General features: G+C 37.5%; 1 protein-coding gene across 8 annotated transcripts in view; it reads left to right on the top strand.

Annotated features, from left to right (window-relative positions):
• LOC141908312 (uncharacterized) overlaps positions 1–14,798 on the top strand; it is a 73,320-nt gene extending 58,522 nt beyond the window's left edge. For 5 of the 8 annotated variants that reach the window (XR_012619599.1, XR_012619598.1, XR_012619601.1 and 2 more), the window contains 3 exons: positions 4,889–5,281; positions 6,020–6,235; positions 7,347–11,492. Coding sequence is in view for 3 of the 8 variants with exons in the window: in XM_074798306.1 (XP_074654407.1) it covers positions 12,547–12,755 (209 nt within the window). In the remaining 5 variants the exon portion in view is untranslated. Of the gene's footprint in view, positions 1–4,888; positions 5,282–6,019; positions 6,236–7,346; positions 11,493–12,546 lie in introns of those variants that run through there. The other 3 variants (XM_074798306.1, XM_074798304.1, XM_074798305.1) reach the window with 1 other exon arrangement.
• Positions 14,799–27,861: the final 13,063 nt, after the last annotated feature.

Consider the following 27,861-nt stretch of genomic DNA (forward strand, 5'->3'; position numbering starts at 1 on the left):
AGTGACAGGTGTGTGGATAATTTTGTTGATAATTTGTTTTTTAAGACCAAAAAACTGCATATGAAAATGCTTCTTGATAAAGTTCAGCTGGCTGTAAGAAAGTATAAAACAATTGGTGCTACTATAACAGCTAAAGACGTTAAAGGTGGTCAAAGTAATGCTTTAGTTAATCTCAACGAAGGATTCAGGGTACTAAAAACTATCCGTGGTTCTCCCGCCTATTTTGAACAGGCAAAGAAGGATTTGTTTGCCATGATCCGTCAACTTGGACCAGCTACTTTCTTTCTTAGTTTGAGTGCAGCTGAGACGAGATGGATACATTTACTAAGGATCCTTGGTGAAATAATAGACCATAGAATTTAAACTGATGAAGAAATTAGAAAATTCAGTTGGAAAACAAAATCTCGTTTAATTCAAAGTGACCCAGTCACCTGTGCACAGCACTTCGATTACCAGGTACAATGTTTTATGAAACATATTCTGTTTTCAAAGTTTACTTCACTTGGAGCTGCAAAAGATTTCTTTTATCGAATTGAGTTTCAGCATCGTGGATCACTACATGTCCACATGTTGGTATGGTTTCACAATGCACCTGTCTTCGGTAAAGACCCAGATACTAAGGTGACAGAGTTCATTGACACACTAATATCATGTCAGAACAATGGCAGCACTGCAGTTGGTGATTTAATCAACCTACAAATCCATAAACATTCCTTTGCCTGTAAAAGAAAAATTGGCAGCAAAACAAAATGCCGTTTTGGATTTCCAAAACCCCCAATGAAGAACACTTGTATTCTCACACCACTGGATAAAGAGATGCCCAAGGAAGACGAGTTGCACCACATTCGTATATATGACCAAATAAAAACCAAATTGAATGACAAGTGTCATGATGAAACTCAAACATATGAACAATTTTTGGAAAACCTTTCTCTGAAAGTGAATATCTTTTAGCGTTAAGAAGTCAACTCCATACTGCTACTGTGTTTCTGAGACGTAATCCCTCTCAATGTTATGTCAATGGGTATAATTATGTTATCTTAAATGCTTGGCAGGCTAACATTGATATCCAATTCATATTAGATGTATATTCATGTGCTGTGTATGTGAAGAAATTGTCACATGTTATGACCTGGCCAGCCCGAACATTCTGCGATGCGTCCATACAGCTCGATACCCAAGGTCAACTTGACCACCATCCGCTCCTTTGTACAGCGTCCAATTGTGGGCGTAACCAGTTTTCGACCCAGCCAGTATCCATGCTTTCATGCCCCACTTGACAGGCTTACTCTTGATGTATTGCAACATAGAAGTTCGACCCTTGAAGGCTATCATGCCTTCATCCACGGACAGAAACTTTTCCACATGGAAGGCGTCATTCCATGCGCGAACTAGCTGTTCAATCAAAGACTTGACCTTGAATGTCCTGTCATAACCAGGCTGCCCTCTTTGAATTTGTGTTTCGTTATACACAGGGTGCAAGAATCGTAATAGCATCAAAAACCGATTACGGCTCGGAATCCTGGTTTATCAGTCAGAGGATCAGTAGACCAATGTGCACGAAAAGATCCCTGATCTTCATATCCCGTCAGTAACAACAATGCCAGGAATGCTTTCATTTCGTCACTAGTGACATTATACCAGGTTTCTAGAACACTATCAGTAGTATTTCCACTGTTTTGATATTGTTGAAAATAACGATTTGTTTCAGTCGCTAGCATGTCTATAATAGTGTCCGGAAAAGCTTTTGTGAAAAAGTCAATTGGCGTGTAGTCCGTTGTATCGAACTTGGGCTCACCTGGATTCGGACAGTTGTACTGCGGCAACCAGTTAGGAGGGGGTGGTTTCTATCTTCAGCCCAATCAGGATCCTGATCAATGTTGGCATGTCCACCACGACCACGCACTGGGGCATGAGCTCTCCCAGTTCCACGACCCGGCCTGCCTCTAACAGCAGCAGTAGCTCGACCACGTCCATGTCCCCGACCACAGATGACAGGTGCTGCTGGGGGTTGGGGATTGTCATTATCAGTACTGTCACTATCAGCAGACTGATTATCATCGCTATCAGGAGTATTATCGTCACTTACAGGACTATTTTCACCATTATTGTCACTTACTTCCGCATCTAAATCACTCTCGGGTTCACTGTCGGTTTCATTTCCAGGTTCAAAATCGCTTTCTGAACGACTTTCAGCGTTTGAGTCACTGTCGTTAGAGTCACTGTCAGCAAATATCTCTCTTATTTCATGATCACTAAACCTGCGTGACATTTTATGAACGTTCCTTTCACCAAAAACCGTGCCGGAAATGTCACATTTACCTCAAACTTAGCGATAAAATTCCAAAAACTGCAATTCGCTTCAACTTCAATTTTCACAATATTCTTGAGTAGCAACATACCGTTCCAATAGTTTCAATGGGACGCATTGAAACTTTACTTGCATACACAGGCGGTGGCAGCTAAAATCCGGCGCAGGTTACGCTGAAACGTCGGGGTAAAGTAGGCATGCCTGGTGCTCGCAATTTTGCGAGAGTGGGACCGACAGAACTGCTCCCGGTGCTCGCAAAATTGCGAGAGTGGGTCTCAAAGGGTTAAAGAGTCAGATCTATTATCCCCATATAATGATTATAAAGCTTATTATCAACACCATTTAGATGTCATAAAGAGAAATATGACTGCCTTGGAACCTGCTTCACTGGAGTTAGACTTTGCGATTGCAAATTTAGGTGAAATTCAGGAATTAGAGGATAGTTGGGATATACTTGCCCCAAATACTCAACACTTAAATGCAGAAGAAAATGGAGACAGTGATAGTGCATATTATGCTTCTCTGCATCCAACTCATAGGGAATATGCTTCAACTGATCTTGCTTTGGATTTTGGCATTGGGTGTGCAAGTCAAGAAGAGAACTACATCCAAAATGAACTTGAAGAACAAGAATACTTGTCCCTACTTAATTCTTTAAACAAATCTCAAAAACTGTTTTTTTTAGAGATACTGCATCTAGTCAAAACTTCAGTTGAGTCATTTCATGTCTTCCTTTCTGGTGCTGGAGGTGTAGGAAAAAGCAGTCATTCATGCAGTAAATCATGCTGTGATTAAATTCTACAATACTCGAGCAGGAAGTGATTACACTGAAACAAAAGTAATGGTAGCACCCACTGGAAAAGCAGCTTTCAATATCAACGGTTCTACAATTCACTCTGCGTTTAAAATATTGCCAAACCAAGCGCTGGCATGGCAACCCCTTCAGTCAGAAAAACTTAATAACCTCAGATGTGCTTGAGGTAGAAAGAAGTTGTTCTATGTCCTACACAAACGTTTACAAGAAATAACGGGTTTAGCGACTAGCAAACGCTTCTGCTCCAGAACTACATAAACTACCACATCTTTATATAACAAACAGTAAAGTACAATATCATAACAATTTGATTCATGAAACTTCTGGCTTAGAAAGATATGTCATTCAAGCTCGTGATAATGTCTCTTCTAATGTTACTTCGGCAGCAGCTAAAGCAATCATTTCATTAATACCTTCAGACGATCGCAAAACAATGCAGCTACAGAAGCAGCTTACCCTTGCTATCGATTTAGAGTATGACCTAACTTGTAATGTTTACATAACAGATAGTTTGACAAATGGGGCAACAGGTACACTGAAAAAGGTTCAGTTACCAGAAAGTTCTTCATTAGCCATTCGTGTCTTGTGGTTGAAATTCAAACCCTCCAGAATTGGAAAAAATAGGTGTTGTAATAGACATATGTATAATAATGCCTCTGTGAATTTTACTTGGACTCCGATAATGCCAGTTAAAAAGTCTTTTCAAGTTGGTCAATCATGTAATGCTACAGTCGACAAAATACAATTCCCTTGCGTGCTTCAGCGGCTAAAACAGTACATAGGGCCCAGGGGTCTACATTAGATCAGGTAGTTGTGGACTTATCTGGTAGAGCAGAATCTCACTTACACTATGTAGCTCTATGTCGCGCCACTAAACTGTCAGGACTTCATATACTAGACCTCAATGAACAGAAAATTAAAGTTAGTGACTTAGTTAAGCTTGAAATGAATAGATTACGTAGTATAGCAAAATTCCCTATTACATTAGATATTTCTCAAATTCCTTTCAGCATCATGTATTTAAACCGTAGGTCGCTAAATAAACATATTGTTGATATCCGTGCCGATGATAATCTTTTGGCATCTCATTATATGTGCTGAAAGCCGCTTTTGTCATTTTGACAACGAAATAATGTCATCCTTGATTGGATTTTTCAATACAGATTTGACGAATCTACTAAAGGTATTTACCACCCTTATAGAGGTCTTGTTGTCTATAGCAGACTGGCCTTCACAAATACACCTGTGATACTGAGAAATAATCAAGTAGAAGCTGTACTGTTTAAAGTCCATGTTATGGATAAACATGTCCTGGTATGTGGGGTATACAGATCATCAAATGCACTAAATGCCCACATGTCTTGCCTTGCCCAAGAAATAAACAAAATCATAAATTCAGTAGACTATCTGATTGTCGTAGGTGATTTGAACATTAATTGGCAAGATTCTGTTAATCATAAGAGAGTATACTCCTGGTTCTCTACATTAGATTTAAAACAGATTCAACATGAAGTAACCACAGACTATGGAACAAATATTGACTTATTTCTAACGACGTCACCAGAAAACATCAAATGTCGAGTACTTGTATGCTACTTTTCTGACCATAAACCAGTTGTATTAGATGTTAGATAAATGATAGTCTAATGGTCAAAAAACAGTATTTCAAATTTATAAGGAATTTTTCAGTTGTAAATGTCATAATATGAATTATTTTCCACTTCTCTGGTAAACTTATACATTCCATGTTTCTTCTATTGTAGATGCCTACCATTAGTAAACTTTTGGAGGACAAGTCCAACACCAGTGCACCTTACTCGAAATGTATAAGAGTCAAGATCATAAAACTACTGCAAGATAAAATGTCTGTTGCAGATTCAACAGGATGTATGAAATTTATGCTACATTGTCAAGAAAAATGTGCAAGCCTCAAAGAAAATCAAGGACTTCTCAAAAATTACAAATTCCGTTATGGAGTGGGTTCTATTGTGGAAGACACGGTGATTGGACAAACATCTGTACCTGAAGTACCAGCAGATATCGAGAAAAGAACCACTTTGTTAATAGATCCACCTTCATCACCGACAGTGCAAATTTCAGTAGCAAAAGGAAGTCCAGTGAAGTCTAAGGTGACAGTCCATGGAACTGTTGTTCAGGTATGCTAGGTATAATACCCAATACCCGTATTCAATTAGTGAAATCTATATCTCCACGTCCTCTCGGCTATAACCAAGCTAAGCGTTCACGCTAGGAAATTATTCGCGGCCTATTCGCGTATTTTCTGTAGTGTGAATGCAGATTTGGCGCTTAGCTAGCCGCGTATTTGCATCCTTGTAGTACTCTACACTCTACGGCACCAGCGAAGTACGGTACTATAAGCACAGAATCTCGTGTGAACTCGGCTATAAAGCTAGAGGCACATGAGTGTATCTTAGCGCCCAATCGCGACAATTTAGGTTTCCAGCGACTTTATACACCTAATTATGAACAGTCACACATAGCAAACGAAGCATTTTTTAAATTCAATCGCTCAACAAAGTACATTGATTACACGCAGACAACCAAATTTGTAAACAAACTGATCACCCGCATAAATAATCTGCCAAAAATATCAGATATGATACAGGCAATTCGTCGTGTGGTTGAGTCCGCCAATGAAATCGCCGTCACTGAACAGACATACAGCTGATTTTGTTGGGCGATTTATAAATTTGCCACTATCAGGCAAAGTAATATGCTTGTGTGCCCCTACCTTAATAGAGTGGCTTACCGTAACAACAATAACCACAGATAGCGCCTACACAAACATTTTACAGTGTTTGCATGTTACCTAATGTGTCTTCATTTGTTACATACATATTCAAACCATGCTTATTTTTTTAAATGTTTTATAGGATGAGTTGCCACGTACAGCTTTGTGTGGCCCCTCTGAAATACCAATTCGTACCATAACTATCCAAAATGAATCTGGAGACGTTGATGTAACATTATGAAGACAATTTTCCAAGACTGATATCGCGACAGGAAATCATGTTCTGTTTAAAAACCTTACTTTATCTTCTTTTAACCAAAAACCTGTTCTAGCTACTACCGGAGCTTCATCATTCGAGGTAAGTTTTTTTCTACTTTTGTGACTAAAGGTCACTAACTAACGGGAGTGGCGCGTTTATATACGTATGTATATAAACGCATATTCGGGTGAAGGTTAGATTGATTTGAGCTCAGGGATGAGATGCAGTGAAAAAAGGTGAACATTTCTCAAAAGTACATTTTTGTATTAAAAATATGAAAATTTTGAAAACTATGGAAATTTTTTTGAAATTTCTTGTCATCAGAAAAAGTATTTTATATGTCCTTTGTGAAAAATTCTGTTTTTTTATATGAAAAATGCATCCTCCTGGCAGGAATTCGGACCTGAAGGCATCATGACTCACCATTGTATGAAACCCTGCCACACTAGCCCGTAGTTACATGTACCTGCACATTTAGGCTAGTGTGATAGGGTTTTGTGTCATGGCTGAGACTAGCGATACCATCGGGTTCATATCCCTGCCAAGGGAGGATGAAAATAAGATTGAAAAATCCTGAGTTTTAGAAATAGGCAATGTGATAATTTCAGAATCTTGCATCTCATCCCTAACAACATACATTTCTCTTACTGGGTAAAATACATATTGAACACTAAACCTCGCCACATACATAGCCAAGTTTTGGGTAACTTATACATAAAATAAATATTTTCTAACTTAATTTATTTCGTTATCCTAAAACTATCCTGTATATCATTGTCTCAATTTTAAACACTACTTGAATTTCTGTGTTCTCGCTGACGTCAATACTCTTTATATTCTGTCACACTGACCGCTTTACTAGGTCAAACCTTTCCAGTTTAGTCCATTACCAGTTAATTCCAAATGCCAAAATAGGCAATTAGAACTTAGGCCAGGATCAACAGATCCAAGTGTGTGGTGTATACACATTGAACAAGTATCGTTCTTCTCTGCAACTTAGGTTTCTAAAACCAATGCATTAGTCTATTCGGTGCAAACTTTTATCAATCTGCATAATGATTACCAGCTCCGATAATGCCATTATGAAATTACCCTGTTCCCTAGATTGCACTTATGCATCGCAAATTGAAAGATGGTTGATACTAAAATTGTTGAATATTGCTATAACTTAACTTCTTGGATTTCAATGCTTTTTTGATTATCTTTGTAGAAGACTGAACCTCCTACTATTCGTAAGAAAATTGTTCTCCATGCTGTAAAAGTTGAGGCAGACGACTATATTGCATTCCTTGCCCAGTGTGTCCGGGTCTGTTGGCGATCAAATCGGTCATTAAATCGCCCACTGTGTCCTCAATTGTTAAGTTTTATGCAGTTTTATTTTTATACACAGATGTTTGAAAGATAACAATCTAAAAAATCTTATATATCTACAAATGATCACCTTTCTTTTCTTAAATTCCTTCTAGTCAAGCATTCTAAGAAGTGCCACTTTTTATCCTGTCATTCTGTTTTCTAAGAGGACTTTGTTCCCTATCAGGGGCAATTCATTAAATATGTGTGCATCTAGCAGCTGAAGGAGAGAAATTTGTTAATTGGAGGTTTCATAAAATAACCCAAATCTTCCTATGCACATGTATTAACCTAAAAACTTCAAAGATGGCGCTCAATGTTGCACTTTTATAATGTGAGAAACAAAATGAATTTGAATTTCGTAAATGTGGTAACAGTCTGCCAGCAACAATTTGCCTCCATTTGTGTAACTTTCGAAGTCTAGCCAGTTTTGTCAAATTTATTACATAAGCTAAACACAATCGAACGTCCTGTTTTAAAGTTTCTTTCTAGTTTGATATTGCTATAGTTAATGACAGCGGGCAATGATCTGAATGTACAGTGAAGTCTTCAACTTTCATACATACAATCTGTTCGATGATACCTTCACTACAGATAAAATAGTCTACTGTACTGCACCCATTATATTTGAAGCAAGTTGGTTTTCCAAATAAATCTCCCAATACCCGACCATTCAATATTCTGAGGTTCATTACATATCTCGACTACTAGTCGGTTTGAGCAGTGACTTATTCGGTAAGTCATTCCTGATGTCAGTCATAGCGGCCATGACATCATCACGTAGGTAACCGATCGATTGATCAATGGAGTTCGCAACGGTCACTATATCCTCGCCCACACTTAGACAGATATCCTGAATCTAAGCATTTCATTGGTTCTGCTTTACAGAGTTCGCGATAGTACCACTCTGTAGACTCTCAAAGCATTGTATGAGGGTACTCGCGGTATTCGCTAACCCATGTTGCTGGAGACATACGCCTTCCGTTCGCCTTTGAAGACTCTACATTCTCTAGTAATAGTTGTGACTCTGCAATTAGCGTGCGAATGTTCTCTTGGATGACAAGATTGTCATCAGAGATCTTGTCCACCGATTGAACCAGGTGGTCCAAAGGTGGAACCATACGTACGACAGAGTTCTCCATGTTCTTAACAATATCCACCAAGGAGCCGCACAGAGGGCATTCATTGTTGGGCTGTCGCCTCCCTGATTTGGATGTTTCTTTTCTGGCGGTTGGGTTGGTTTTCTGCCGATTACGGTTGTCGGATATACATTTGTTTCAATGCTTATTTCGACCTCTGTCATCGCTGTGATGGCATCGCTGCCAGTGGTGAGTTCATCTGACCCCATAAGGACGCTCGTCGAGTCTTGAGGTAGAAGCCGGAAGGAAATCTGCTTTTTCGGCATCGATCTCCTCAGTTGAAATCAGAGGGGTGTCTAATTTTTCTACATCGATCTCCCCGGAATGTGATGCTTGAACAGTTTCTATCTGCTGGAAATTAGTTATAGTTCCGTTGGGCGCAGCAGTTTTCTCGGCATAACATTCTATCTACTAAGTCGAGTAGAATCGGAAACTCGTTTTCGGCCCACATGTCAGTACAGTTCCCTTGAACGGTTATCGTGTGGGTTTTTGGATACACGCGTGTATAGTGAAAATGGAATTGTTACCATAACCGTTTGCTGAGACATGCACAATCACATCATCGATCACATCATCAACGCTAACGGTGTCCGTTCAGTCACAGATGAACTCCTCGGAATCGCCCAAGTTAATGTAATACCTCTGGAGCAACGCAAGCAACCAAAGGTACATACGTTCACCGTTCGATTTTAACGCAATCATACGAGCCGCAGGTGTATATAGATCAGAGTTAATTTTCTCAAATGGTGCTTTGCTAGCTTTACCTTTCGATTTGCATGGCTTGCTAGGAATAAGTTCCCTATATTTAAACATATCTTCCTTCTCGGCGTCAGAGAGTTCTTTCTGGTTGCAATCCAGTGTTTTAAGAAGCCGCAACATATTGTTTGGTTTCGACAAACCATTGTCCGCCATGTTGGATTCCTCTGTTCCTCACCACGGACGTAATACAGAAACGTTTTGAAAGGGAATGACTCGCTTATTCCGATGCAAAATACCGTATATCCACGCTGTCGTTAGTATTCCATTGATTAATACACTCAGCGTCTGGATATCTTCCCAGTCGGTTCCTGAACTTCGCTGAAAAAGCTGAAACGCTGAAAATAATTCGCTGAAATTTCAGCGTTTTTCGGGAATTCCCGAAAAACGCTGAAATCGTGCTAGGAACCGACGATACACGTTTTGAAAATTTTTCCGGGCCCGATGTCTGCTGCTGGGACCTAAACCGTGCTTTAGTCGTTACCGATTTTTTCGGGTTATAGAGATACGCCTACAAGGTCGTTGTCTTCGGCTCCCTTCAACATTTTCAACTGGCATCAGACCACAATTAATAGGTTAGTAGCTTGAAAATGCGTATGGCCGGACCATAGTAGCTAGAGTGAAGAAGAGGTCCCCATAAATGTTGCCATAATTTCGGCAAATGAGATAGTGGTCTGAACTCAACTTTTGATCGATTGATGGAGGACCTCATTTCCTTGACAAGAAGAGCCGGATTCTTCAGTTGAATCAGGAGGAACAATAATTGTTCAGGACAAACTGTATAACATGATACTTGCTAGCCAAAAATTAGTTCAAACTGCAGTTCCAAAAACTACCATCGTGCTTCCCCAAAATGGAAAATAAATAAATAATATTTTACTTTCATTTGTCTGTGCATCATGATATAAATTGTTGTTATTGTTTTATGTGCATGTATGTACCCTTATGAGCTAACAATGAAGTTTTCACTTCATTTGAATAAATTCTTAACTACAGTAATTCTAATTCTCAATTGTTTTTATTATTGTTTGGTAATTCCTTGCAACTTCTCATTTCCACGTTTCATACTAAGGTCGTTTCAGGGTCGTCCCCGGGTAGAGGTCAAAACTTGGTTTACTTTCTCAAGTTGCTGGAGACTACCATCTGCATTCATACCTCGATTTGTCTGGCCTATGAGAGTCGAACAACATTTTCCCATACACAGGCTTGGCTTTAGTGTAGATGAAGGCTAGGCACTGCACATTGTTGATTAACTGGAACTCTAAACTCTCAAAATAAAACGAGTCAACAAGAAAGATCCAATAATTGAACGTTTATCTAACTATATTAATTAACAGCTTAAGTTATACGTTATACATTATACACAAAAGAAATCAGTTCTACATTTTATCCGAATCAAGCGTTAAAGCCACAGATTCGCTTAGCTTGGGCTTGAATTCTGGTTCCATTGCTTGGTATTCTATTGAAATCCCCTTTGTTACCTCGGAATATCGCTTAGCTTTTAAAGACTACAAATTTGGTCCCAGGAAAAAACCAAGGCGGGGTACATCAGCTGTCGACTTATTTTTCTCTGGTTGAATCAAGTTATAACTGAAATAGCGTTCGTTTTATTTTATTTTTTAAAATTGTGTCGTTTAGGTATCCCTGCTGCAAATTTCACAGTTGAAGTTCACTGGTGGCATCTGATTGCATGAAATATAATCACTGCTGCTACAAGAAGTCTTTTCTCGGTATCTGCATGTCCATCTTAGCAAATCAACTTGAATTGGTCCATGATTCCTCCTTTTATAGATAGTCTAAAAATAATAATAATTGATGCATCTTTCTAACAGATGCTATGTCATTTCTTTAACAAAACCTGATGATTTTCTCATCACAGCAAATAAATAATTTGCAATTGTTAAATCTATTATTCCATGCGCACTATGAATTAAAAAGAAATTAAGTAAGATCCCTTTTGTCCAAAAGCCGCATCATCATTATAACTAGCTATCAAATTTAACTTACCTCCAGTCTCCAACAGAGAACACCACAGTCGCCCATCGTCATGTGTGACGTGTTGACAAAAGAAAAGTGGTTCTCCTAATCATATTTTATATACATTGAAATGTTCAAATACGATTTTTTCGTCTTGTAGAAGTAAACCACATTCTTGGAATATTGGACATAGTGTTTGAAGTTGGCTTGTGCGGTTGTGATAGGGTAATGATACATACTGTTTATGCATGTCTCTATAACCAAAAATTAGGTAGAGACAAAAGCAAAGGTTCAGGACTCGGCAGCGGTCCCGGACCGGAAAAAATTCAAAGCGTGTATTGTCGGTTCCTAGCACGATTTCAGCGTTTTTCGGGAATTCCCTGAAATTTCAGCGTTTTTCGAAAATTCCCTGAAATATCAGCGTTTTCTTTTCGGCATTTCAGCGTTTCAGTGTTTCAGCTTTTTCAGCAAAGTTCAGGAACCGCTTCCCAGTATCGTATTTTATCGGTTATTGTTCCACTTATTTACGATGCGATTCTAATACACCGTCAGTCGCCGGAAGTCCGCATGGATTTATATAAAACTTATGAAACGAAACGAAAATTTTTATTTTTGATGGATTTCCAATGTATTTTTGAAATCTTCGTGTTTTCTATAATAAATAATGAAATAATAAATTCTAGTTAAGAAAAATGTGAATTAGTGTTGATTTTTTTAATTTGTTTCAATTTCGTCGTTTCGTTTCGTTAGTTTGTGTTGTTGTCCTGGCCTCAGTCCACAGGTGCCAGCACCCTCCACAAATTTTCAAAATGGCCGCCGTTGAATCGACAGAAATTAACTCTCACTTGACGACCAATTTGCACATGGATTAAGATCGTCAGGTGAGGTGTTATAGGTATCAAACGAACTACGAATCTGTCGTGCATCGATTACAACAAAAATTAGACGGATACCTCAAAAGACCAGAAAATGCCAGGCAAATTACTCGTGAGCCAAATTGACTCACGAAGATTGCTTACAAAAATGACCTTCCCATTCCTGACTGTGGTTTGTGAAAATATCCGATGGTGAAACTAAACCACAGACAGGTTAATACTGACTAGGGATGCCCCTGCGTAGATCTCAATTGTTGGTTAAATGCCAATCCTGTTTTTATCAAAATTGACTTCATTTTCCATATCGTTTCAGAATATATGAATCTTAACAGCGCATTGGATGATCTGAATACCTGTTTGGACTCGTTAGAAGAGAAAAATGATACGCTATTTGCTGAATTAGAAAATCTTTTGCAGGACAGCCGCACTGCACGTGAACAACTGGAGAAAAGTCAATCTGCACAGGCTATCAAACAGAAAAATCCTAATATTGAGTACAATGTTGAAAGAAATCTGGAATAATTAATTTAGATCATAATTTTAGTTTAAGACGTGAATTGAATTTGAGGCATTTTGTAGACATGCCTGAATCATATATATCAAATCTGGGCTCAGTAGATGTACTAACTCAACTGAAGAAACATTTACTTCTTCTAAAAAAGCTGAATGTTCTTTGGAATGACTCTGTTGTTGGAACGTTGCAGAGTGTAGGTGTAATTGTGAACTTAGGTGAACAGCTTAATTGCGTCCGAACAATTGATTTTAATTCTTCTCCATTAAATAAGTTCCCGGAATCAAAGGAGGCTATTTTTGGTAAAATTATTGACGCTCTCAATGAGCATCTTTCAAATATTTCACAGACTTTGAAGAAATTGGTTGTAGATTTTTGTGCATTTGAAAAACATCATTTGAAACTCATGACATCCATTTCACGGGCAGGAATCTGTTTGTCTACACTCATGCAGAGAACCGCAACATGGCCATCGATTGTAGACATGATTTCTTGGATTGATGAAGTTGTTGAATTTTATAGAGATGATGTATGTAAAAAACAATTTGTTCTGGATAATGTAAATTTTGAAAATTGTACCACATTGACAAACATTGACCATGTTTGGAGGAACAATGTTCAATTTTTTAATTATGTCGATGAAATTTTGTTAAAATCCGCATTTTTTGTTGATGAATTGTAATGAATAATTATGACTGATTGATTCATCGTCCATATACACGTCCATTTTGTTTGACTTCTGTTTCAGTAAAGGTATTGATTTATGGCAATGAATTGAAATGTACATATTTTAGTACCCGGTACTAACAGGTTCAGCTAGTGTATACATACAAATACGTGTGAGTAAGTCGAATATGTGGAGTTAAAGGTACATGTGCTTTCCACAAAAAGGGCACTTACACTTGCTTGATGTCTCGTTTCCCTCACAGATGACATATCAGAATCAGCATTTCTCAAAATCTGTTTCTTACCGAAGTCCTTGATTCGTGCTATCTTGAATACGTACATTGGATTTTACAAATGAACACAGAAAGATATAACAAGAATTGAGGTCTTGGTTATTCGATGACATTAAATCATGTAGTATAGATTTGCTCGGACTAAACTTAATTAGTTAACATTCTAACCGTGTGAATCCCTAGTTTTCGGAATTCTGACATTTTAGGAATTGTGCGCATATAAACGCCGCTTTTCAAATAAAATTTGGAAGTTAAAGATAATTGCAGTTTTCTAATACGTGAATTCGAGACTGTGGTAGGTTATCACTATAATTGCTATCACACAATTATCCTTCACGATTAAAAGCGTATATAAAGTATCGGGAAAGGAAACTAACTCCATCCTTTATATTTCAATTCATATTTCGATACAGAATAGCGAACAGTAGGACCTTCTCATTACGAAATAAAAAACAGATTCTCTCCGTCACCACATCATCAAAATACTGTTTATGGTAACATCCAATTGGCCAGTACTTTAAACACTGCAAAAACAACTCACTGGGGTTTGTTGGGCCAGTAATCGCAAGCAAAGATCATGCAGTGAACCGACCTAGGTTACAATATTGTAGCCTCGGTCAGTGCCAACAGCTGAATCACACGTTCTATGCAAACCCGCACTGCTAGGTAGCAATTCCTCTATCATTCCCTTGACCGAAGCATAACCGTTTTTCTTTTTTCAGCTTTACAATTGGTTCCATGAATTTAATAATTCCATTTCCGAATAATAATGTGTTCTGTGTGCCTCAATAGATGGGGCCTGCAAGTATCTTGGCTACAATATCAACAGCAATATGGAAACAAATCATTCGAAGGGCCGCTTCGCGCAAAATATCGCCATATTTCGTATAGACAGTTCGTTCGATGGTGTTGGGGTTACTGTGGAAAAAATAATCGTGTCATCATTCCATCGTGTGTTGTATCTTGTATTCGCGCTCACTTTCAGATGAGGCAGATGAGGAGAACTCCAACTACAAAAAAAACTTTCGTCTCCCTATTTTGGACTAATTGAAACGATGTCATTATATCAATAAAATACTATTCTACTCCCTATAACAATCGGAATTTGTTGTTCACTTTTGACTCTTTGTAACTCAACACTCTGTCAATGGAAAGGCTTAAAAAATTGATACCTTGTTTATCATTTCTATTTCTATCAACCCTGAAAAATACTTCTTCAAATCATGATCAAGCTAACAATAAAAGACCTAGCAGTTTATACTGTAGAAAGGATTTGATCAAATAATATATCAACAATTACCAGGGCTCGGTTTCATAAAAAAGTTTATCTCAAATTTTTGGTGTAATTGCCATTGGTTACTTCATGTTTTCAATGAGGACAACAATTCAAAGTTAACCGTTTTAGGCTTAAAACTTTTTTGTGAAACTGGACCCAGGTTTATGAGAAACAAGGTATTATTTCATTTTAGCCTACAAGGTTTCTTAGGTTGTCCAAAGTAATAACAGTAGCGAGGCTCTGGTTGTAAAGGAGTTTCCTGTATTCGTGTCCATTTCCACCAAGGATGAAGATGACTAGGATTTAGAATGATATGTTAATAATTATAATTTAATTTCAACAATAAATTACAACGTCACAAAGAGATATACAAAATATGAAATATTCATTAAAATGAAGCCAACAAAGACTTATAAAGGTTTCTAATCCCCCAGCACACACTGATTCACACAAAAAAATCTCATATACAAATACAGTCATACGCCTTCATCAAACATACTCACACGCACACTCATGCGGTCAATTACACTATCATGTACACACTCTTACACTCTGGTAATGGTAATAACACAGATGCAAAGGCTTCAGTGTCGGTGATACATTTAGTTTGATTTAAGTCACCTGAAAAACAAGAGAATAAGAGCCTGTTATAACTTGGCTTCTTACTAGACATAAAAGACATGTCGAAAGATTTGACAGCCCTAGCAATAAACAATTGACAACAGATTTAATTAAGATCGATAGATGGCGCTAGTCGTAGCTCAGCTGTAATTCAAATGTCAAGCCGACACACACGACACATCCCGATTATAATCCCTAAATTTCAAGACATAAACATTGCCATCGAAACTTCTAAAAGCAACCAAAATATTAAAAATTGATTTATAGAACCTTTTATCGATGTGAGAACATTGAAAAAAATAAGAACGTTGAGAAATTCATGTAATGAAAATTTCCATGCGGCCTACCACGTGGCGCCGGTGTAGGTAAAATAGTATTATTTAAGCGAATTCCATAGCTGACGATTCTTTGATCAAAAATAACACATATTAGAAAGCGTAGCAATGAGTTGGACATAAAATCTTACCACTTGTCTACATCGTCTAATTCTAAACGCCAAATGCGATCTGGACGATCCTCTGATCCTCGCTTTCATCACTTTCGTCATCGTCAGGTTCGTATAAATGCGGTGGCATTTGACCAGCAATAGCTCCAATCGGTATTTCTTCGTCTTCTCCGTCTTCTAGCTCGAAAGCACCGGTGAAATCCTTCCAGGAATCAGTATTTTCCGAGTCGGAGTGTGTACTACGGCGTTCTTCGTTATCCGCCATTGTTTTAAAAACAGTTCACCGCGTGGCTAATCAAAGCAAACTTCGTATTATTTTTAAACTGCCCCAAATCACAACAATTTGTACAAAAAGTTATTTTTAGCATATGGATATGAAATATAGGTTTATGGTTTATATTGTAATGATAAAACATATAAAAAAATCAAGTTTGAAAAAAAACCTGTCACAATTCCTTTAAAATAAGTAAATGTAAGTTGATGTAATTCTTTTTATGATATATCGGATAAAGGTCTTGATCATAATGCTTTTATGATTCATGTTAGGAGTAGGAATAAACGGTATCATCTATTTATAAAACCAGGATTATAAAATATAGAAACATTAGCGCAAGAGATTAATAGAAAAGCTAGGACAAAAATGGGTGGATCTGCTGGATTCGGGATTAAATTTTTAAAAAGTGATATTAAAATAAAGTAAGAATAAAGTTAGCTAATGATGAACAACATAAATTTATAGAAAGAAAACCATTACCTAAAATTTGAGGAATTATACCAAATCATTGGCTCCTTCAGTCTTTCGACCATGGATAAACAGCGCCGCAGAGAGTTCAGTTTAAATCCTAGCGTGTCTCTGAGCTCGCCTCAGAGTGGCTTTAGCACAAAAGTCCTGTTCAAAGTTTTTAAGTCCCAGCGTGACTTGACGTCTCCACTGTGACCTGTCCGCCGCTGAAGCCTCCCACGTTTCCTCCTTGAAGCGTAGATGTGGGCGGCCTTTTGACCTCTTTCCACTTGCGAGTTCCCCATATAGAAGATCCTTGGGGATCCGCCCATGCTGCATTCTGTGTACGTGGCCAAGCCAGCGCAACCGCCTTTGCCGAAGCAGGGAGTACATAGTGCACATACCAGTTCTGGACAGTATGTCACTGTTTGTTACTTTGTCTTGCCATTTGATACCTAGGATTCTACGCAGACAGCGCATGTGAAACACCTGTAGTTTGCGTTCATGGGCGGCATACGTTGTCCACGATTCACTGCCATACAGGAGGGAGCTTATCACGCAAGCTGAATAGACGTTTATTTTCGTTGCAACCGAGAGGTACTTGTTTGACCACACTCTTTTTGAGAGCATACCAAAGGTTGTGGCAGCTTTCCCGATACGCTTGTTTATTTCGACGTCAAGTTGCAGGGTATCAGAGATCGTTGATCCAAGATACTGGAAGTGATGAACTATTTCGAGCTCTCTGCCTTCAATCAAGATGCGAGGTGGGGCAACAGTGTGCTGACCCATGACCTGAGTTTTCTTTATGCTAATGGTGAGGCCAAATAGTGCGCACGCCTCGGAGAACCTGTCCATTAATCTCTGGAGGCCTTCTTGGCTAAGAGACGCCAGAGCAGCATCGTCAGCGAACAACAGGTCTCTGATGAGAACCCTCCTGACCTTGGACTTGGCACGTAATCGAGAGAGATTGAAAAGACGACCGTCGGATCTTGTATGCAAGTAAACCCCATCATCAGAAGACTTGAAAGCATGGTTGAGGAGGACGGAGAAGTAAATCCCAAAAAGGGTTGGGGCAAGTACGCATCCTTGCTTGACTCCACTCTTGATCTCAAATTCTTTTGATGTGTCTCCACCGAATTGGACAGTACTCAACATGCCTTCGTGGAAGGAGCGCACAATTTCAAGGAGCTTTGGTGGACATCCAATGAGTGGAAGAATTTTGAAGAGGCCATCTCTGCTCACCAAATCAAATGCTTTGGTCAGGTCTATAAATGCGAGATAGAGCGGTTCGTTTTGCTCTCTGCATTTCTCTTGGAGCTGTCGCAGTGAGAATATCATATCTGTTGTGGACCTGTTTTTTCTAAACCCGCATTGGGACTCTGGATATATTCTGTTTGCCAGTTCTTGGAGCCTGGACAGCACAATACGAGCAAATAGTTTTCCAACGATACTCAGAAGTGAGATACCTCTATAGTTGTTGCAGTCCCTGCGGTCACCCTTGTTTTTGTACAGGGTGACAATATTAGCATCTTTCATATCCTGAGGCACTGCACCTGTCTCCCAGCATTGGAGGAGGAGTTTATGAAGAGGCAGCAACAAACTGGGTTTACCACTCTTGATCACTTCAGTAGGGATACAGTCTTTCCAAGCAGCTTTGCCAGATGGCAGGTTGTCAATGGCCTTTGAAAGTTCATCGAGAGTGGGTGGCACATCCAGTTCCGGCATCACCGGGAGTTGCTCTATGGCATCAATAGCAGATTGTTGGACAGTGTTCTTCGTAGAGTAGAGCTCAGAATAGTGTTCCACCCAACGGTCCATCTGCTTGTCCTTGTCATTGATGATTACGCCATCTCTTGACTTCAGAGGAGCTGTTTTACAGACTCTTGGTCCAATTGCCTTCTTGATTCCATCATACATGGATTTGACATTTCCTGTGTCAGCAGCGTGTTGGATTGAAGTGCTGAGTTCAGACCAGTATTGGTTTGCACAGGTTCTAGCTGCAGTTTGGACTGAGCTTCTAGCCTTTTGGAGTGCACGGAGCGACCCAGGTGAGGGTTTTTCCTTGTATGACTTGAGTGCGGCTCTTTTAGCTTCAATGAGCGGTTCAAGTGTATCAGCAATTATGGCAAACCAGTCATTATCATTAGAGGCTTTCCTCTTCTTGCCGAATGCGGACAACGCACAGGAGTAGATTGAGCCTTTTAGATTTTCCCAGTTTGTGGACATGTTTGCGTTCTCCACGTAGCAATTTTTGAAGAGGTCTTGGAATTCCAATGAGCAAGCGGGATTGTTGGCGTTAGCTTTACATGCATCTATGCGTGATTTCCCTGCTTGCTTTGAGTGGCCAAAGTTTTTTGGCTGCAGTTTCATTTTGCAGCAAACAAGCGAGTGTTCGCTGTCACAATCTGCACTGTGAAAAGTTCTTGTAATAAGGACTTTCTTTAACTGTGATCGTCTCGTTAAAATCAGGTCAAGTTGGTGCCACTGTTTACATCTAGGATGTCTCCAGGAGACTTGATGTTGTGGTTTGGTTCCAAAGAAGGTGTTGGTGATGCATAGGCGATGGTAAGAGCAAAGCTCCAGAAGCCGCTGTCCATTGTCGTTACACTTTCCGATACCAAAGTGGCCAAGACATGTGGGCCAGGCTAGGTTATCGGCGCCCACACGAGCGTTAAAATCACCCAGAATGACAAGATCTTGTTTATCTGGAAATTGCTCAATGAAACCTTCGAGCTGGCTGTAGAAAGCATCTTTAACATCGTCGGTTGCCATGAGTGTTGGTGCGTAGATGCACACAAGATTCAACGGTCCAAAGTTGGTGTTGACTTATAGAGACATGAGACGTTCAGTGGATGCACTACCTAGCTGGACCTTGTTGAGGAGTGAGTTTCTTACGGCAAAACCAACGACATATTCTCTTACTTCTTCCTCCTTTTTTCCTTGCCAGTAGAAGGTGTAGTCTGATTCTCTCAGGCTTCCCGAACCAGCAAGTCTTGTCTCCTGCAGAGCAGCGATGTCTACATGAAGACGAGATAGCTCCCTGTTGAGAACCGCAGTTTTCCGTACATCAGTTATATTGCGGATGTCATCGTTTAAGCCGGATTGCATTGTCCTGACATTCCAGCATCCAAGCTTGAGAGCAAGGGATTTTTTGTGAAGTTTCTCTTTGTCTTTGTTGGTTGGTGCAGAATTTACTGACCACGTTTCAGAAAACTCCTATACCCCGTGCACCCAGTGGGGCAGGTGGCCAGCGGCGAGACAGCACCTAACTGGCTGAGGGCTGCTCAGCTTGAGGCGGGCGGTAGCTGTCCAATGAAGTTGAATAACCTCTCCCACCGTCGAAAAGGACCCCTAGCGCCTAGCTGCACGCCGAGTTAGCTTGGGCTTAAAACTGGTAACTGTCCTTCTCCGTGTTGGTCCTACACGTTCATGTAGCTGGAGTTTCCTCTCCAGGGCGCGTTTGCCTGGGCTGATTTGTTGAAGATACTGCGCAGCCCAAGCTAACAGAATCCTCCTCTCGGTCTAGCTGAAGGGGTCCAGAGGAAAGGTAGAACCAGTACGTCTGGCATCAGGTCGACTGCAGCAGCTGCCGGGTAAGTGGTGGAGTTCAGCACTGACTCCGGATTTTTTATTAGGGGTTTACTCCCTTAGCCTTTCCCAAACCAATGGGACCGCAAGGCAGCGGTGCTAGTTACCCATAGCTGGGGACTGGATTGGTCAGTGCCAGGGCGTGTCCACACGCCGGTGGGCCATGCGCACTGCACCTCTGGGGCTCCAGTCTGCTCCGAGATCCCTCACAGACTCTGCCTGGGACCGCAAGGACCCAGTTTACCGTGATGTACCAACTTGGAGGTGCTATGAGAGTCTTGACTAGTAGAGCTGTAAAACCATCAGGAAAGGACTTACTAATACTGCCCTTCTTTTCGCTCCAAGGAGCTAGATGGTGGTTGAAGCTGGAAGCAAGAAAGACAGGCAAACTACACAACACTACACTACAACACTACAGACTAAAAGCCCTGTGCCACCGACACCACACCACACCACACCAATTATACCAAATAAACTTTATGCAAATGTTGATTCTACACTAAATTTTACCTTTTACGCATTTTTATATTTACTGCAATTCAATTGATCCTACAAAAACATTTGAAGGAAATAAAAGTAAAATTTTTAAATCTAGTATATTAGATATTTATTAGATATATAACAAATTAGCAATTACAAATTTGGAACATTTTTCTTGTCTGTCATACGACATATTAGTAATAGGGAATATGGGGGTTCATACCAAAGGTTGAAGGGGCGAGCTCATAAAAAATAAAGAATAAATTCGTTCGTGCGAGAATTTATTTTTTATGAGCTTCCCTATTACTCTAAATATTCCATATATATGAATAACATATAAATGAATAACATATATAAATGAATATTTTATATATGAATAACTTCAAAAATCAATTTTAATAAAAAATTTGATATTTAAATGGAAACTAAACGGGTGCAAACTATAAATATAACGCATAAGAAATGTTCAAAATGTGAAATAAGTAAGCCATTTACAGAATTTAATAAAGATAAATATTCTAAAGATAGTATTCAAAGGTATTGTAAAACATGTATTAAGCAATATAAAGCAAATAATTCAGAAAAATATAAAGAACTGAAAAAACAATGGTTAGAAAATCATCCAGGTTATATAACAGAATATATGAGAGAATGGAGGTTTAATAATCGAGAACATGTTAAAGCGTATTTTAATAATTATCATAAAGAAAGGTGTCGAACAGATTTTAATTTTTAAATGAGAGTAATTGGAACATCAGGGGTTCAGATCAGAGGTGGTGAGGTCAACACACCACTCATCACCACAAGTAATTTTTTTTATAATAAATGGGAGATAGAAAGGTATTCTTAGCAACAATAAATGACAGAATAAAACCAGCAAAAAAACAATTTGAAAATATAGCTGCAAAGCAGCGATAACGGGTTTTCTGCACAGTCTTAGAATCCTGTTCAACGGTGGATTTCGACGAAGCATTTGATAAGGCACAACATCAGCCATTACTAAACAGGCTATTAGGAAACAGTATCAATGATAGGTCGCCCAAATGGCTCAGCAGTTATCTCTGAACGAAAACTTGTAGCCGAAATCAACGGAACGCCTCATCTTGGAATAAGTCAGTCAAACTAGTGGAGTCACGCAAGGTAGTATCCTAAGTTGTCTTCTGTTTAATGTCCTGACATATGACATATACAGTAATCCAACATATACCAGACCGAGTTAATTTCCAAATCGACATTAACACGCTGTTCGACCAAAAAACTTAATGTTCCAACAAGAAAATCTTGTTCGAATGAAAACAATTCTGTTTGATCGAACAATACGCTTTTTGCTTGAACCAAAAATTTTCTTCATTCTGACAAAAAATGTGTTCGAATAAAAAGCTATGTTATTGTTGAAATGAAAAAATTTTAAGTCCCGGCAAAAAAATTTGGTCGAGCGAAAACAATTTTTTCGAACGAATGTTTGAATGAAAACAATTCTGTTCGATTGAACGAAATACTTCATACTTTCTGTTCGGAGAAAAAACTTTTTTCAATATACTTGTTCGAACGAAAAACTTAATGTTCTGACAAGAAAATTCTGTTCAAATTAAAAAGATTCTGTTCAATTGAACGATTGTTCGAACGAAAAAACCTTTCGTTTGGACAAAAAAAGTTTGTTCAACTTTGTTCTTACGATTTTTTCAAATTGGTTCAATCGTATAGAATATTATTGGTTCGAACGAAATAAATTTTGTTCCGACGTAAGAATTTTCAAGCGAAAGGTCTTTTGAACGGAAAAAAAAGATATTTCTGGTGCTCCGCAGTAACTTAAAGCCGGACTTAGGTTGGTCTTGTTGTGACAGTCGTGTCGCGTTGCAGAAAGTAGAACACGTACGACTCCATGTGACTGGCGTTGCTGAAAGATGAGGACGCCAGTGATATGACGACTGAGTTTCAAGTCGTCAAAACGTGACGATATGTCAACATATTTATGTTGACTTGATGCGATATATCGCGATATTTCGACATAAATATGGCGACTTGTCGAGTTGGAACGCGACAACTCGAGGCCCTTTATCACTTCCGTAGATCTTTCATTAAGTAGGATCACTTGAATGATCGCTTTAATATCACCAAAAGCAAAAAGAATCTGCCAAAATGACCTTAATAAACGACACTATATCTACGGAAGCGATAAGGGGCCTCGAGATGTCGCATTCCAACTCGACAAGTCGCCATATTTATGTCGACATACCGCGATATATCGCGTCAAGTCGACATGAATATGTCGATATATTGTGACGTTTTGACGACATATTTCGTTTACTCGACCATTTTCCTCGCGACAAGTCGACATATTCATGACGACTTGAAACTCAGTCGTTATATTACTAGCATCCTCATCTTACATTTAGACATGTCTTCAAATGACGGCTTGTCCCTTGGAAAATGAGCAAAAAAGCGAAATTTGTTGTGAAAACGTCACGATATGTAAATAATAAAACCAAAGTATTGAATTTTCGCGTGGGACAAAACCAAAATATTGAATTGTCGCGGGCGACAAAACCAAACTAATGAATTGTCGCGGGCGATAAAACCAAAATAATGAATTGTCGCGGGCGACAAAACCAAAAAAAGAATTTTCGGGGCGACAAAACAAAAATAATGAATTGTCGAGGGCGATAAAACCAAAATAATGAATTGTCGGGGGCGATAAAACCAAAATAATGAATTGTCGCTGGTGATAAAACCAAAATATTGAATTGTCGCAGGGGATAAAACCAAAATATTGAATTGTCGCAGGTGATAAAACCGCGACAAAAAAAAAAAATTGTCGCGGGCGACAAAACCAAAAAAAGAATTGTCGGGGCGACAAAACAAAAATAATGAATTGTCGAGGGCGATAAAACCAAAATAATGAATTGTCGGGGGCGATAAAACCAAAATAATGAATTGTCGCTGGTGATAAAACCAAAATATTGAATTGTCGGATTGTCGCAGGGGATAAAACCAAAATATTGAATTGTCGCAGGTGATAAAACCGCGACAAAAAAAAAAATTGTCGCGGGCGATAAAACCAAAATAATGAATTGTCGCGTGTGGCCTTGAGCGAGACCGATTTTGATTGATTTGGCAGTAAACAAAAAGAAGTGAAGGTATGCCTCGGCGTTGATAGGTTTACGGTAGACTGAGAAAATCAAATGAGAAAATTTATTGTGAATTAGAACATCTAAAAACGGAATTTGGTCATTTCGTTCCCATTCAAAAGTGAATTTCAAAGATGGATATTGGGAGTTGATGAAGTCGATAAAAGAGGTAAGATCAAAATTATCAGAAACTAAGCTCAGAATGTCATCAACATATCTAATCCAAAAGTTAGGTTTAGAGCCAGCGTACTTAGGGAGAACTTCGGATTCAAAGTGTTCAAGGAAAAGATTAGCCAAAATCGGGGATAATGGGTTACCCATAGCGAAACCGAAAATTTGTTCATAGAATTTGTCTTGGAATTGGAAATATAAATCGGTAGTACAGAGTTCCAAAAGTTCAAGTAAACATTCTACAGGAATTGGGAGATCAAGATTGGAGTCCGGGAGTAATAGGGGTAATGGGCTTTCATACCAAAGGTCGAACGGTCGAGCTCATTAAAAAACAAAACATTAAAAGTAATTTAAAACTGTAATATATTTTCATAACCGTGTGTATTTTATATTATAACTAAATATTTATTCTAAGATATCAATAATTTTAATTTTAAAAGCATATTGTATTAAATCAATTGGTCGCTCCACTTCGCTACCGCTCCGCTCCGCGACCAATTGATTTATTTACAATACACAAATTCATATAATCAAATATATTTTAATAATAATTATTATTCTATTATTCAACTGTAATACACACGGTTATGAAAATATATTATAGTTTTAAATTACTTTTAATGTTTTGTTTTTTAATGAGCTCGACCATTCGACCTTTGATATGAAAGCCCATTACCCCTATTACTATTGAAATATTCATGTAAATGAATAACATTTAAATTGACAGATTATTCAATATAAAAGTGTAAGCTCTTATAGAATAGATATATAAATAGTTATTTTATAAATTTATATTCATATGGAAATTGTAGTCTCAGTAATAATTTTGAACCTTTATTATTCTTTAATTTATTCATATATTCATCATGTAATTCAGTAGGTATAATTTGATTTTCTTCTAATGATTGTTGCATAGATTTTTTATCTTTGTTATAAAATATAACTAGAAATCTTATATTCTCCCTAAAGTCTTTAACAATTGAATTATATTTTTGATTTAAAACCCATGTTGTTATCCCAAAATGTCTCCCAGAGAAAGCTAGATAACATAACTCACTTTCTCTCACTTTTGAATCATGTAAATTTGCGCAATCATCTACAATGAATAATGTATTTGATCCTTTATAAGTATCAATTGCTATTTTTATACAATTATCTAAATTTTCTTTTACTATTTTAGGATCTAATACTTTTTCATCTTAACTATATCTCTATTATATGTTTTATTCATTTCATAAGTAGGGCAGAATAATATTATATTATCAAAATGATTCTTATAAATAGTTTCTAACAAATCTAATATGAAATGTGTTTTACCACAATTGGTTACTCCAGTAACTAACATATTATGCGGTTCAAATATAAATAAATCTTTATTCATTTATTCTTTTAATTTTACTAGATAAAATCCATTAATTAAATTTATCATCGTATCCTTTATATTTCACCAAAGAATACTTTTTTCCTTTAAGAGTTTTTGTTTTCAATACTTTTTCTATTTTGTATTCTATTTCATCTGGGTTTGGTACAAGTGATAATTCTTGTTCATAGAAATAACCTAATATTTCTTCATCTTTTAAATCTTTTAATTTATAAACAAATGGTTTAGTTAATATTATATTTAATCTTAAATATTTCTTCTGTAAAATTTGGAGTATAACCTTTATAAAATGTTTTTCTATATTTAGATATTCTTACGTGTTGTCCTATTTTAAATTTAGTTATTCCAAAATCATGTGTAACAAATGCTCCGTATAAATTATTCCAAACTATTTCCGAATTATCTTCTTTTCTAGCTTGTATAGGTTTCATATTTATAGAACTATGTTTAGAATTATTATAACCTTTCACTAAATCATCTAACACATCGATATATTTATATGATTCATTAGCAGTGAAATATTTCCACATTCTAGTTTTCAATGTTTTATTAAATCTTTCTATAATAGATGCTTTTTTATCTGAATGTGTTGGAAAATAATCTACATCGTTATCAGATAATAGTTCTTTAAAATGTTTGTTATAGAATTCCTTACCTTCATCAAATTGTATCTTATCTGGAATAGCTTCTTTAAATATAGATTTAAAAGCATTTGTAACTTCTATTCCAGTTTTATTTTTGATTGGAATTGACCATGCGTATCTACTGAATATATCTATAACATTTAATATCCAGAAATATCCTTTGTTGTATTCCTCTAAGTTCTTCATGTCAATTAAATCTGCTTGCCATTGTTGATCGATATATGAAACCATAACTTTTCTTGTTAAATAAGTTTTACCCATTTTCTTGTGGATTTGATATGTTGGTTGATTTTGTAACCATAATCTTAGTTCACTATATTTTATACCACCGCGTGGGTGCCGTACGGCACCATCACCATTTTCCATATCAGATTTAATTTTATTCCATAATTCTGTAACGTTAGAATATGATACTTCACTTTCTGGGTTATAATATAACTCTCTTAAATATTCTTCTTTTTTCATCTTATTTTAATCCATTAATAATAATTTAGATTTAGTTTCAATGACTTTATGATTTGTCTTATTTTCTGGTATAATAGGTTTATTGTCATTGGAATCATCTTTATCATCGGATTTGAATTTTGATTTATATATTACACCGGATGATATAATAATTGTGATTAACCCAATTGTAATATATAAGTAATTATTTCTTCCAGCATTATAAGAATTAGATGGATTGTTATTTGAATCAATATCAGATAAAGTCTGTGATTCATTTATATCAGTTAATTTCTTTTTCTTAGTTTTTTTTAATTCTGAAGATCTTTTACCTAATTCTCTTGCCCATATAATTTGTTTTTCAGATCTAGCCCTTTTCTTAACTCCATCACTCATTTATTTTAGTTAATTTTTGTTCTGATTCATTTTCTGTTTCGCTGTTTGGTTGTACAGCGTCATCTGTTTCGTTCTTACCTGATTTATATTCCATAGGCTTAATATTCGAAAATGTTATGACACCAGTAGAAATAAATGTCATAAACGATCCTAATTGAAAATATAGCTGCAAAGCAGCGATGACGGGTTTTCTGTAAAGCCATTCAGAATGATGGGAATTGTAGTAAATTGAAATATCGATACATAGAATAAAATGCATTGACAGATTCGAACCTAATATGCAACCACTGTGTAAACGTCAAATATGATTCAGCTTTGAAACCGAACATACGTGGACGTACAATCACAAATATTAATATATTTTACCAGGCACTTATTTTGGCATTCAAACATCATGATACTGTATTATCACCATCCTTAAAAATGGATCTGTCCTATTAAGAACTCATCTTAAGCACCTGCTGAGCCGATAGATTGAGTGAATTCACAGATAAGAACGTATTATGATTTAGAATAGATTAGATTTAAGAAGTTAATGTTTTTATTGAAATATTTGAATAAATACATATATTGTAGTGTAGATTCAATCAATAAATTATGAATTGATTTGGTCTGGGTTTCCGGCTGATGTTGATTTTGGCTTTTATGGATTACAAATTCTACTGTGATAAACAATTGATACCTGCAACATGTGTGTAAATCAAACCTATTCAACTAGTTGCGTGTGTTTCCTAATAAACGGGAGAGTCACTCTTGATCTGAGTTATTAGAACTAGGGGTCCAGGGACACCATGCCCACTTGGGAAGTGGTTCCAAATTCTCAACAATCTAACAATTCAGTTATCAAAGGTATAAAACATCCC

Source organism: Tubulanus polymorphus, chromosome 7 (genome assembly GCF_964204645.1).
Source record: "Tubulanus polymorphus chromosome 7, tnTubPoly1.2, whole genome shotgun sequence".
Taxonomy (NCBI): Eukaryota; Metazoa; Nemertea; class Palaeonemertea; order Tubulaniformes; family Tubulanidae; genus Tubulanus; species Tubulanus polymorphus.